General features: G+C 36.0%; 1 protein-coding gene across 5 annotated transcripts in view; it reads right to left on the reverse strand.

The window, feature by feature from the left end:
• The window catches only part of CACNA2D3 (calcium voltage-gated channel auxiliary subunit alpha2delta 3), a 468514-nt gene that overhangs the window by 120778 nt on the left and 333894 nt on the right, over window positions 1–13842 (reverse strand). For all 5 annotated transcript variants that reach the window (XR_005827594.1, XR_005827596.1, XR_005827595.1 and 2 more), the window contains 2 exons: window positions 1516–1587; window positions 654–734 (listed from right to left, as the gene is read on the reverse strand). Coding sequence is in view for 2 of the 5 variants with exons in the window: in XM_040592380.1 (XP_040448314.1) it covers window positions 654–734; window positions 1516–1587 (153 nt within the window). In the remaining 3 variants the exon portion in view is untranslated. The remainder of the gene's footprint in view (window positions 1–653; window positions 735–1515; window positions 1588–13842) is intronic.

A 13842-nucleotide genomic window follows, 5' to 3' on the forward strand; every position in this document is an offset into this window, starting at 1 on the left:
CCTACTTTTACTGAGTTACGAACATCCCACAGTAGATGAAGTACGTGAAATTTTGAAAAAAATTATGATGATTAGTTTTTTAAGCATTTTAGAGTAGAGTTGTCCCTGACTTTGTAAAACTAAGTAGAGGGAATTTTCTAGCAAATACTGGGTAGGAGCGGAAGAACCACTAGTCTGCTAAGCAGGAACTTGTTCAGGTTCCCAAAATGTGCCACTTGCTTGAATTCAAGTAGACAACTAATGTGGGACATGGAATTCGAACAGGAAATGCCACACACAGGCAGGAAGCCTACAGTAATATTAAGGATACATTTTTATATGGTTTTCATACAAATTCACAGAAGTTTTCAGTATGTATTTCTGGTTATTTTGTGTGGTATTCCGGTTATACTGTATGGTTTAATCACTTCATTGATTTTATTACAGACAATATTACCTTCCAAAACACACTGATTTGCAAAAATGTGAAGATCAAGGCATATATTCATTTTGGTATTAAAAAATTCACCCAATCTCAGACATTACAGAGCTACATTTCCTGAGGAAAATGAGTGAAATAGTGGAGCTATTTCAATATAAACAATTTAAATGTGCTAAATAAATTATGTTATATTATACTGAGTATAAAGGACATGTTATCGTTTGTGTATTACCTTGTATTTCGGAATAGTTTTTAAAAGCTCTTTAACTGGAACATCTGTGCCAACTACTCCCAGAAGAATCCCTTTAGATCTCTGAAAAGAACAATAAAAGATGCACTCGGAACCACAATAACAATGAACATTCTCACTGCTCATTTCACATTGCAGCTACTCTGCACAAGTGAATAGATAGACAAATCATTTAAAAAGTGGGGAAAGCAGGCACTGGTACAACTCATCTGATCAAATAGCTATTTAATCAATAACACTGCTCCTCTCTATCCGCAATTCACATAGAAAAGGCATGCAAACTTTTGATAGCTATTGAGCCCCTCAACAGAAAACTTCCTCATGCAAAATAGGTTTTGATATAAAAACACGTTTCTGCCTTCTTTGCCAATTTCTTCTGCAATTTGATAAAAAAAAAGGAGAAAGATTAAGCATTAAGGGGAAAGTACGTGTCATTTTCTTTAATAACCTGTTAAATTAGCAAAGATAAACAGATCTATACATATTATACATATGACTAATTACATTCTGAGTTTATGAAATAGAAGCATATGAGTGCAAAGAAGAAAAGGATATAAAATATTTGCTGCAAAAAGGTAATATAAAAGTAAGAAAACCCAAAGGCCCACCATCATCTGAAATTTTGTCTTAGACATAGGGTTTAATTATTTTACTGTGGTTTCTAGAGTACAGTTATTTGGGATTATTTGTCCACATTTTTATGTTAACATCGGGTTATTAACTGCAGACAAAATAAGAAGAGAAAAAAGATTTTTAGAGTTGGCTAAAATCTTATTGGGTCCCTGAAAGCAACTTCACTGCAGTCACCCCATTATCACATGACAGAAATAGTCTGAATACTTACAGTCTCATTTTGCTTACTAAATACTGGCATGGCAACAGTTGTCATCAACACCAATCCCTGATCATCAGCAAGCTATATTTGAAAAAGAAATACTATCTCTAAGAACTAAGGAACAATTACAGACATATGATTGCATTTTTCAATTACATTATCTTAATTTTCAATGAGATAAGGCAATTTATCTAAATGACACTTGGGTAGTTAGACTTGCAGTCAGTGCAGCCCAGCCCAAGCTGGTCTCCATATACCAGCTCTGCCCACCCCACCATCTGCACTGGCAGGAAAGATGCCTCATCTTCATTCCTATTGCAGTGTCCCATGACAGATACAAAGGGGCTAAAATGTGGATTGTGGAAGCAGCATGTGCAGTAGCAAAGCAGTTGGAGCTCTATTCTACATCTTTCCCAGTGTCAGCTCTGGCAAAATTGCCTCAGGCTGTTTTCTCCCAGCAAGGAACAAGAGGTCATGAGCTCCATACACTTTGCTCTGGTCCAGACTGAGATCTCATCAGCTAACACAAGCGGCAGAAAGGATGACCAGCCAATTAGGATCCCAGGAGCATCTTTGCTCCATCTGGTTTCAGTTTGCTGGACAAAGAGGTGGCATGAAGCATTAGATGATTCTGCACATCAGGTTTCAACATATTTCTTCAATTTAGGGAGAAAACAGATCTCCTGACCTTGGTTCCATTCAAGAGAAACATGTAGAACGCTTATCATTGGCCATAAGAGCGTGACATTGCTCACAGATATCAACTCCCCAGATTTTGAGAACACAAGTCATATACTACAACCAAGATATTTGATGAAGCATGTTTCATATTAACAAATCAGACAAAGTCTAGAACATTACATGTCTTGCAGCTCCCAGTCTGCTTCAGGAGGGTTTCAGTTTCCTAAATAAGTATATTTCCTGAAGCATGGCACCATCTCACTTGAGCAGTAATGTTTGCAGACACCAGACGGAACACAAATGGGGTTTAGTATCAAGAAGGTTTACATCTGATAAGGAATCAATAGGGATATGAGGTGGAACCAACTTATGATCATGTTTGGGTTTGTTTGTTTGTTTTCCTTTTTAATAAAAAGAGATCTTTCTAGCCCTGATATGATCCTTGCTCTATTATGAAATAGTAAATTATTAAATAAAAACGCCAACAAAAAAGTCTAAACCAACTACTCTACAAAACACTGGGAGTTCAGAGGTTGCACTTGAAAATCAAATGGGGCTGAACTAGCATCAGAATTTACTCTCCTTGGCCAGAGTAGTACAGTCAAGCACGCTGACATGATTTGTATGGAGAGGAGCCTTCTGTGGTATGACAGTCAATAGTCCCAAACACATACATGTACACTAGGAAGTGAAAAAGCATTCTGCTGATTATGGGGTGACATCTTGGAGCGTTCAGAGATTTTATATGATTGCCCAGGGTTGTTGTTCTCTGACATGTATTTGTCAAGTATCCATTCGGTATTATTTTATGAGTCCACTCACTCTCATGAGATGAGAAAAAAATTCATCGGATAGGATGTCAGCCAAGGGACTGTCAGTAAAGTTTTAGTGTGTTTGAAATTCTTCAAATGGAGAAAAAAATCCCAGTCTGGAGTTCCTGGGAAAATCTGAGATAACAGGTCATTAACTCTTCACATTAACTCTCAAAACTAACTATGGAAGCACGCAGAGAATGATTGCCCTGTAATTATGATATCTGCAAGTACCACCAAGGGTTGGCTGCTGCAATCATTTCTATAAAAGTGCAATCTTATAGTCCAGCCTGTTTGTTTTTTTCTTTGTTTGGCAGATGAACAGGTTGTTGGCCACTTCCATAAGTGGAGTCAGCAAATAACGGGATGATAGATGACTTGCATCTGCAATGTTCCACCGAGTCACCAACTCAAGCTGCAGTATTTGCTTCACACAAATAGTTAGATTGCGGTTAGATTGTGAGGAATTATCTGCTGCAGAGGAGCACAGCTTTATTCCCTGGGCAATGACATTTTGGCAGAAATACTTTGAAATAGTAGAATGTTAGCCACTGGGTATTTCTGCTAAGACAATTAATGTGAGAATCCATTAATAAATTGCAAAGGAAGCCATGATCTAGGTATTTTGCATTCTTACTTTGCAAGTCTGACAATTCCTTACACACAGCAGAACTCTGTAACAGCTCATGCAATGTTTGAAAAATTTAGTGATTCTAAGAAAAAACCCCAATGACTAATATGTTGTCTAATCGCTGATACAAATTCAACTTATATTAGTTACATTCATAATGAACATTTGTCACTGATATCCTCAGGACTGGCTATGGTTATTTTACTTTTTTTAATCATCAGCAAATACTTATGAAAAATATCACAAACTCAGAATAACAAAATTGATATATAATAAAGTCTCTGCATAATTGTATTATGTTTAACATTTCACATTATTGTGTAATGAGTAATAAACTCTTTGGTTACTCAATTATTGTTTTTCCCAAAAAGAAAATGTAAACAATCCTTATGATTCCCAAACTCATCGATCTGACATCACAAAGTCATAGGCTCAGAAAAGAATTATGTAGGCATGTAAAAAAGAAAACACTGTAGTCAAACATTTCTTACAGGAAACATCAAAAAAATATTTTTTTTTTTCATAAGCAGACAATGCATTGTTGCAGAACAAATAACTTGGTTACACATAAAATCGGGGGTGGTGGTGGGGGTGGTGGTGTACTGATATTGGCAAATACAGAGGATTATATTTATCCTAATATAATGCAATACGTCACCAGATGGGCGGTTAATAGTTACTACAGCCAAGGGTCCTTGGGAATGACTGAAACATGAAGCACCACGAATTTAATCTCAATCTTTAAATGGGCTGTACCTCATCCAATTTTATCCTTCCAGTCCCTTAGGAGTAACTAGTATGAGTAACTAATACTAATAATTACTGCCATTTTTACAAAGGTATGCTTTATGTGGCATATTAATTCCCCACAGTCTGATGATTCAAAATTGTTTAAAGCTACATGCTAAGCTTGCTCGATTCACCCTTACTAACCCCCACATATTCTGGGGGCTGGCAGAGTTCATGGGAAACAAAGGGTAAGGTTTGACAAACACATGTTCACACAGTAATTTGTTTGTTATATATATAGTTTCTGCTGAAACAAAATGCTGCTGGTAGACCAACTGGCTTCACAAAGAGGGATTAATTTGGACTAAAATTCACCCAAATGTTGGAAACTCATCTAAATACATATATGCAGAGCCACTAACGACTTCCAGTTCCTCCAACACTCTGTTTTGAATTCTTGTTCTGTTCTCAAAGAAACCCCTCTGTTCCTTTTCTCCCCCTCTTCTATTATACTGGGGTTTTTCCAATGCTTAATAATGTCTCTTTCCACATCAGACCAAGCATCAACAAATCAAGCTCCTTTCTATCTCTTCTTTGTATCTTTAGATCCCTGATAAGTGTCTGATCTTATTCTCTACCTGGGACACCACATTAGTTAACACACATAGGCTCTGACTGACATTAAAGTCCTGTTTCTCACCTATTTAGCAGCATATCAATTACTGCTGGTTTATTTCCTTCAAGCGCTTACATAATATAAAGAAAAAGGCAAGGAAACAAAAGCTGCTTCATCCCCAGCCCTCCAGGAAAATAAAAATTCCACTGGCAAGCTCCAACACTTGAGGCTACCAACAGATGTGAACTAAGGAAAAGGTATGTGCTTTGAAGTGCCTTTTGAAACATTTTATTGCTCAGTATTTTTTGCTATAAAATTAAGCAATATAAGAAGCAGCATTCAAATGCATCTAAACACTTCCCAGATTCAGTACAATGTCCTGCAGGGTATAAGATACAACCAAATAAAAATTGGCGGAATAGTACAAAACTAATCTCAAATAATGGTTTTGTTGGATATTGCTGCCATATCCTAGGGATGAAATTTTCAAAGATGCTTCAGGAAGTTTAGTTTCCAAATATGACTGATCTCTGTCAGCACTTGAGCATATAATTTCATTAGGCCTCTGAAAATTCTAGAAAGACATAAATTGTTGCTGTCTTTTTAGGAATATTGGTAAAATATAACCATAAAGTAATTCCTGAGAAACAGTTTAACAGTTTCAGGCCGGTGATGGTATCTGTGCACTTAGAATTTCCTTCTACTTAAATGTGTCTGCATACACACGCTTGTTAAGGTCACTTGCAATTTTTGAAAAAAGTACTTCCTCATTTCAGAAGTGGATGTGAATTCCAGTTCCTTCAAATTATTGGTTTTGGATTACTGGAAACAGAAGGAAACTAACACAAATAAAAATATGAATTCAAGAGCAATGCTTAAGGCATTATCAGATGCTTCAGTCATCAAATTAAAATTAGTCAAATGAAAAGGAAAGAAAATAATTAGAAGGATCTAAAAAATTTGGACAGAGAAATAAAAGTGGAAAAACATGACAGCTTTAAAAAATTATTACAGGTATCAAAGTCATTTTCTTATAGAGTCATTTCTTAAAAGAGGCAAATGGGACCAGGCCTATATTATTTATTTATATTAATAGAAAAAAATATATTTACATATAGTTTCCTATATTTATTTAGCTCTGTATGTATAAAAGCACTAACCATCTTAAATGTCTGACATCAGCATGACTCTTGCAAAGTCATCTTCATGCTGAACACCACAGAACTCAGATTATACACAGTATGGCACTAAGTGCCTGTCCTTTCAGATTTTCCTTACTCTGACAGATATTTATGCCCTACAGAATAGCTAGAAAATCCTGCTTTTTCCAAAAGCCAAATTAGTATGTTTACATAAGCCCTATGCATTTCAAAACAAAGCCCTGGGTTTACCTTATCATAGGAATTCTGCACAGAGATTTTATTCAAGAAACTTTATTCACCTGAATATTGGAATGTTTTACTTTGCAGGTATGGAATGTAATATGGGGAAGGAGGACACCTCGTAAAACACAGTGGTCACTGTTTAGGAAAATAAAAATAATTTAAAAAAACCTAACCCCACACACTCCCTCCAGAAAACACCAAACAAAACAAAACAAGAAATCAAGAAATCAAGAAAAGAAAAAAAAAAAAAAAAAAAAGGCCTAAAGTTTAATTCAGTTTCTTCTACTCCAATGCAATTAATTTGTTCTCTGACTCATTCATTTTGATTAAGGACTGCAGTTGATGTGTGCTGTAATCAGCATCTCCCTTAATGACTCCGGAAGATATGTTCATGAGAGCGAACACAGATTGTCTGTGCCAGTTCACATACAAAGTCATTTTCCTTCACAAGCACGATCAGTCTGTGCTTCCTCTCTAAATTCAGTTCTCTCAGACTTCAGTAACCTTCACTATTCTCCTACTCAGACCAAGGTATTGACCTGTATTGGTCTGCCTGTTTCTTCAGACAGTATAGGACCAGTGGATGCACCTGGATGTCCCCAACAATGTGTAAGACTTGAGTGGTTTCTGCTGTCTACACCAGTGGTTTGATCCTGAATCAATTCTCCACAGTAATGTGAAAGCAACGTGAAGGCTCATTACGGTCCTCCTTGTGGCAAAGGCGCACTGCATACTGCAACCCTTGAACCCAAGCAAACCACGTTACACAGGCAGAGTTCCTTTGCAGAATATTTTTTCATATTCAAGTTTCTCCTCTGAAAACCTGAAAAAAGGACTCCTCCCTATGCTGAATGAGCATCTCTTTTTCAATACTGCCAGTGTACAATTACCTTTTCATATTGCACCAGCTGTTGTTCCACTAATCATTTAAAAAATTCTTCCATTTTCTACCTTTCTGCTGAGCTGGTAATTTCTCATTTAGTTCTACATTTGAATACACTGCAAATTTCATCTTCTACTAAGAATATCAACTCACAATAACATAATTCCCTTTAGGGTTTATTAATAAAACAAAAGCAACAATGCAAACCTCAATTCAATCTCTTTCTGGGTTTAACTTCCACAGAAGATCTTCATTAATTAATTTCTTTCCTTCTTGCCCTTAGCAGAAGGTATTCCCATCTCTTTTACATCATGAGTAAAACTAGAAGAACTCTTCTGTCAGGCAATTCTGGGAATATTTAAACAGAACTCTGCCACCATTTAAGTAGAATCACCATTACAAGAAAAATGCAAGGCAACTTTAGCCTCAAAGAGCTATGAAATGCCAGTGATTTGACAGTGCTTGACTGGATAATGAACCTACAAAAATGTCAAATTGATGCAATAAGAATTTATGGGACTTCAGTTCAGTGGAATACTAAATATGTATGGATTGACACATAGAGGTGTATATATGCTCGTGGAAGACTGCTGAACTGTACAGCCCCTCCAATGCTTCTTATTTCTTAAACTCTGGGAAGATATCCTCACATAAACAGTAGTTTAACTCATTATTGCTATGGCTTTCTAAAATACGGAATTACAATGGTAAAAATACATGTATTTCAATGTCTGAGTTCAGTTCATTTGAAGTCTGAATGAATTATGCTATGGCATATTAATTTTTCAACATATTCATCTAAAAGTATTGCAAAAAAAAAGTAAGTTCTTGTAGTTTCTCCAGCTTGCACCAGTATGGTTTGTCCCAGAATTGCTAGGCTACTTTGGATGACATTGGCAAGAAAAACTAGAACTAGATCCCCAAAGAAAAACACAGTTTTCAACTAGATTCCAGGATTTTGTAATTTATCATCTACAGTCTAAAATGATGAACAAAAGAGGCAGCATTAGTCATTTGCCCCAACAAGCTGTTCTATTGAAAAGACATAGTGGCAACAGTTATAGGCAGGAATCCATACAAGGGCCATGGACACTCAGTTTGATAGAAAGTTTAGCAAACAATAACAAGCCTTTTAAAATCGTATCAAGAAAGAGGAAAAAATGCATTGCCAGGCTAAATGACTCTTGGCTGTTTAGAATACAGAAACAGAACTCTCTGAGGAAGTCACAGACCTGTAACGCCTAGCAATAATAGTTTTATAATCGGAGAAAAACTCCTTTTAGAAATAAATGTAGCTGCTGCAGTTTTCCCTTTAACTCTTTGCTGTACAGGGTTAGCCCCCTCAGAACAACCCCAAATAAATCTCCAGAAACAACAAAGAAACAAGCATCCACTTACTCCCGACACAAAGCATACAAACTAAAGAGAGTTTACCCTCACTTCGAGCACTAACATCCATCTCCCAGGACTAAGGTTAAGGAAGGCTCCAGAATTACTCTAGAAACACATCATCAGGAAGGAATACCCATTTGCTTAGGTGTTTCCATTATGGCAACAGGAATTTGAGAAGGATCCCTGAAACATTTTCCTTAGGAGTGTATAGTCGAGAAGAATTACAGGAGGTTGTCCAGAATTTCTAACACAGAATTAGTAGTGTCTGTATCTATTGGTGTTAATATGTTATTCAAGTCTACCTATATTGTGCGATGATAACACTGACCCAGGCTCTGCCAGCAACAGACCAGTGAATGTCTCCTGAGATGGAGCAACAAGTAAGGGCAGTAATAAAGCCTGTATCCTTTTTTAGATGTTATTCCTGACTTCTTTTCAAAGACAATATGCAATGTTGTTTCAGTTTAGCTGTCTATGAAGTGGGTTTTTTATATGTTGTTAAATATACACATTCCTAATTGTTACTGATTAATTTAAAAAAGCAAAATAAACAATACACAGATTAATTAAAATAAAAGGCAAATTTGATGGGGCAATTCTACTTTTCCTTACAAGTTTTTGAACTATAATTACAGAAAGGAAACAAATTTTGAGGTCTAAACCTCACATTTTTTCCAGTACCTTTTAGTCTTTAGACTTTACGTGTTATACAACCACAACCTGTATCAGAGTTTCTAAAATTTTTTCACCAACTTTCACCACATTAAAAAGATATTCATTGAAGAAAATTTTAGATCTGAGAGCTCAAAATATCTTTTTTGAAATACAGATTTATATGCCTATGGTATATATCAGGAAATTCTAGCAGGACTGTTCAGCTCAGCTTAGAAGTTAACTTGCATAGTGCTAATTCTATCCAGACTTCTTTTTCCAATTTAAACAATGTCTAGCAAAACAAAATAAGACTTTTTTTACACTAACTTTTTTTATTGCTTGACATAGTTCTAATTTTTGCACTTACTATAGTAACCATAGTGCATTTCCACAGAACAGGATATCTGTTGCAGCATATAGTGTCAAGTAAAGTCAGATTCACCTCCCACCAATTCTGAGCCATGGAAAAACAACTAACCACAACAATGCCCAAGTTTGCTCATAAACTAATCTCCAGCCCTACAATATTCTTATGAATTATAATCTCTCTAGATCTACAATGTTCCTAGTTGATTTTTCACATCCCACAACAGAAGCTTAGATTTCCACAACATGTAATTAAATTATCAGCAGATTGAAATGCAGAAAAGGTCCACAGGCCGTTATATCTAGAGGACAGAGCTTAAAATTGGAGCTACCATTCTGAATCAAAAAATGAAGCATTGTTAGGAGATGTGATGGGGCTAACCAGAGGCACTCAAGCAACTGTTTGAGGAGGGCTGTGCAGCTATGCTGACAGAAGAACCTTTGGTCTGTAGACCTGGAAGGAAACAGAATTTAAGGGACTTGAGTGAGGATACAGGTCAAAGTCTGCTGGCATAGTCTACACAGCCTTGGGAAAAGCCAGTTAAAAAGTAGGAGGAAAACATTACTATATTCACAGGGACTAAAAGTGAGGTGAAACGCAGCAAACCCTCTGACAAGGCACCAGTGTTGACAGCGGTTGCCACAATGCTGCTGCTGAAACTTTACCCACAGCAGACAGCAGTTCTGTAAGGGTGTATTTGAAGTACGAGGTTCCTACTGAAGCTTTTGGGTTTTCTTCACTGTCTTGTTATAACTCTGCCACCTTCCCAACCCACCTGCCTTCTTCCTTTCCCTACTCTACAAAGACTGGCTTCAGAAGGTGCTGTCTTCTGTAACTGCTGTGCTTTCATGTGCCGAGTAGAGTAATGGGGCACGCTGGAAGCATCAGAGAGTTGGAATTCAACCATTTAATTGTGTTTTAATATAGACTACAAAAATAAGGAATAGCTATTATTTTGGCTTAGATTCAAATTATGACCTGGGACAATACAGGAACCTGTGTGAGCGTATTAAGTTGGAGACACATTTCCATATTTAGCACACAAAATGGAACATCAAAAAAACCTCATAATATGAAATAGTTACTTAGAAGCTGCGAATTGCTTACTCAAAAATGTTGCTAAAAATCAGCTTAATTGTTGAGAATTGTGAGAGAGAAACTTGGAAACTAAATGTAAGATTGTGATTAATATGTAAGTGAAACTTTTAGTGCAGTTTTCTGAATGGATCACTCATATATACATTACAAAACTGAAAGACAATAGCCTCTTGTCAGCAGGAAACAGATCCAAAAGAATGCTAAATCAGGGTCAAAGTGTTTACTTCATGATTATTTTGTACTACATTAGATTCAATGTAACTTTATAATTTTATAAAAATGCTAAAATCACTAGTCATGCACTTCAATGAAATAGAAAATAAAAAAAATAATTGCAAATCTGCTATTCCCAGTGACAGTTAATTCAACACTTCAAAGTACAAGAAGGAAAATGATGCAGGAAAATGATGATAAATGATGGTCCCAAATGGCTGAAAGATGATAGCATCAAGATAAAAGGAGGGCAAAACACTACTTACAGAAATTAAGGGATAAAACAGAAAGAGAGAAGAAAGTTGTCAGGAACTTTTGGGCAACAAATATCATCAAAACATTTCTATATGAACAAAATATGATTCTGCTCATGAGAGAATCATTTTAAAAAAACCCCAAAACCATACTCCTTCCTAAATGTTCCTAAATGCAACTATCAGCTGCCTATTTGTGTGCCTAATTTATTCACTTCTACATCTTCACACAAGCTAACTAGAAGAGAACAGCAGAACAGTAGGACAACAGATTTTGAATCCTGCTTTGTTTTCTCAAGAAAGCAAGTAAAGCTTTCCTACTAGGAAACAAAATACCTTCTTGAGATATTAAGGAAGAAGAGCTTTTGCTCATCTATGTATACAAAAACTGCTTTTTCAAAAGTGTTTCAAAGATAAAGGTCATTTTGGAAGCCAAACTGAAAAAGGCTGAAAACTGGTAAATTTATTTGGTTTATTACTATTTTTATAGCCCCATGGGATGGTAACCTAAAAACATGCAGAAAAGCAACATAAAGGACATACAATTCACATGAATTTGTTCCATTTGTCTGTATAAGTAGCTCTTTCTTTAAGATAAATTATCTCTTCCTAGACATACTGTCTTCTGAAAGATAAATAACCGTATTAAATCATCATCTCTATCTCCAGAAATCAGAGTTGGGATTTTTTTTTTATTTATTTTATTTTTTACTTTTGTGGTATTTTCTATTTTAAGTATAGGGTATATGAAAAAGATCTTTTCAAGACCAATATCATGGTGCAACAGACATCCACCTTAAACTCCTCATGCTTCATTTCACCTGCACTCCAATTCTGAATTTGCAACAATTTGGTTTAGAGCAGATAGCATAACAGGAACAGATTGTAATTGTTATTTAACTGCGGTAGAGAGTTGTGAACCTACAGGTGTTCAAAATCAATAGCTAATCACCACAGAACATTGAATAAACACCGAGAATACTGTAGCCAAAATGTTTCACATAAAAGACATAACGCATTTCATCAAGATGACCAAGTATTTATATCGGATATAAAATAGCAAAGGTAAACTTGGAATGCCACATTTTCTTTTCAGATCACTCAAAGATTAAAGTGAACATGTTTAGAGAGACATGACTGAAATATTTGTAGAGAAAACATTTGCAAGATGATACATAGATTCCAACAAAAATACAGTACAAGTTCAGACACCATATGGCAAAACATGTACATTAGTGACTAAGTCATTCATAAAGGCATGTGTCAGCCCTGAGCTGCTTCTCTTCGCCTTGCAGACAGCAAGAGATTCTCTTTTTTTGTTCATAAACTATGAGGCCATATTTATGAAAAGGCTTATGTCTTACCTAAAGTTATCAAGAGTCCTTGTGAATTACTTGCATCTGTCCTCCCTCCCCATCCCATTCCTTCCTCCCCACCCCTCTCCTCTTTCCCTGCATGAAAGTAGCATACAGTCAAGTAGGCATTATGCATATGTATACAAAATACGGCTTTAGTTCTGCATCAGTTTGCTCAAGGGGTAAACGCACCGAAAACTGGCATTTTTTACCTTCCATGAAAACTCTGTGCTTTTTCGCTAACCTGGCACTTGAGTGATTTGTACCAGAATATTATTTAATAACTCAGAATTCTGGACATCAGAACATGTAATATAGCACCACATGACACAATTCTCATAAGCAGTCCGACTGCTTCTATCTTTCTGCACCAGCATATTATAACCTCACTCTGCCTCTTCTTTCTGCAAACTTTAAAGAGAACCATTTGTCATAAAACTTTAGACAAGCAGGTGAACATGAAAAAGCCAAGGTTAGTCAGTCTAGCCAGTCTTTTAGTCCTTCTACTTCTCCAGGAAGCTGTAAATAAAAGATTTCTTTAGACTGTCTATTTCCAGAAGAACAATAAAAAGCAACAATCTTTGTTACCATGTCACATTTGGTAGGCGCTGCAACTACCAAAATGCAAGAAAAAACTATGGATATAGTCCCGTGTCACGAAATACCATATTACCTGTAGATTTGAAATAGCATTTCTGAGCTCCGCAAGCAAGGAAATTTCAAATATACATAACAACATAAAATTAAAGGCTTCCATGCTCATATTTCTTGCTTTTTAAACCAAAAAACTTGATGAAATATATTAAGTAACCATTTTAAAATTTTGAGTTCCATGGATGCCCTCACTTTTCTGTAAAAGCTATTCATTGAAGATTGCTTAACCTATAGCTTTCATTAAAAACTGACCTTTGATCATTGTCCAAGACTACTAATAATAGTGACTTTTAACTGATTAATTGCTATGACTTTTTTATTTAAATGCACTTTACCCAGCACAAGGCAACCAACTTGGATGAGTGAGTATTGTAGTTTCCCATTATATTCCATATTTTTTTCATTTTGATATTTTTCACTGCAAACCACAAAGCAGCATCTAGGTTTTCTGTAAGCTTTAATTATATTTGTGAAATATGCAAGGATGGTAACAACAGGCACCAAGCAATTATTTACGTCTGCCACAGTCGTGCTATCATGATGCACAGTGCTGACTCTGGTAACACACCGTATCAATGCAAAAGTTGTTTAAAGGCAAAAGCATATTATATG

This window comes from Falco naumanni, chromosome 4, assembly GCF_017639655.2.
Source record: "Falco naumanni isolate bFalNau1 chromosome 4, bFalNau1.pat, whole genome shotgun sequence".
Lineage (NCBI taxonomy): Eukaryota > Metazoa > Chordata > Aves > Falconiformes > Falconidae > Falco > Falco naumanni.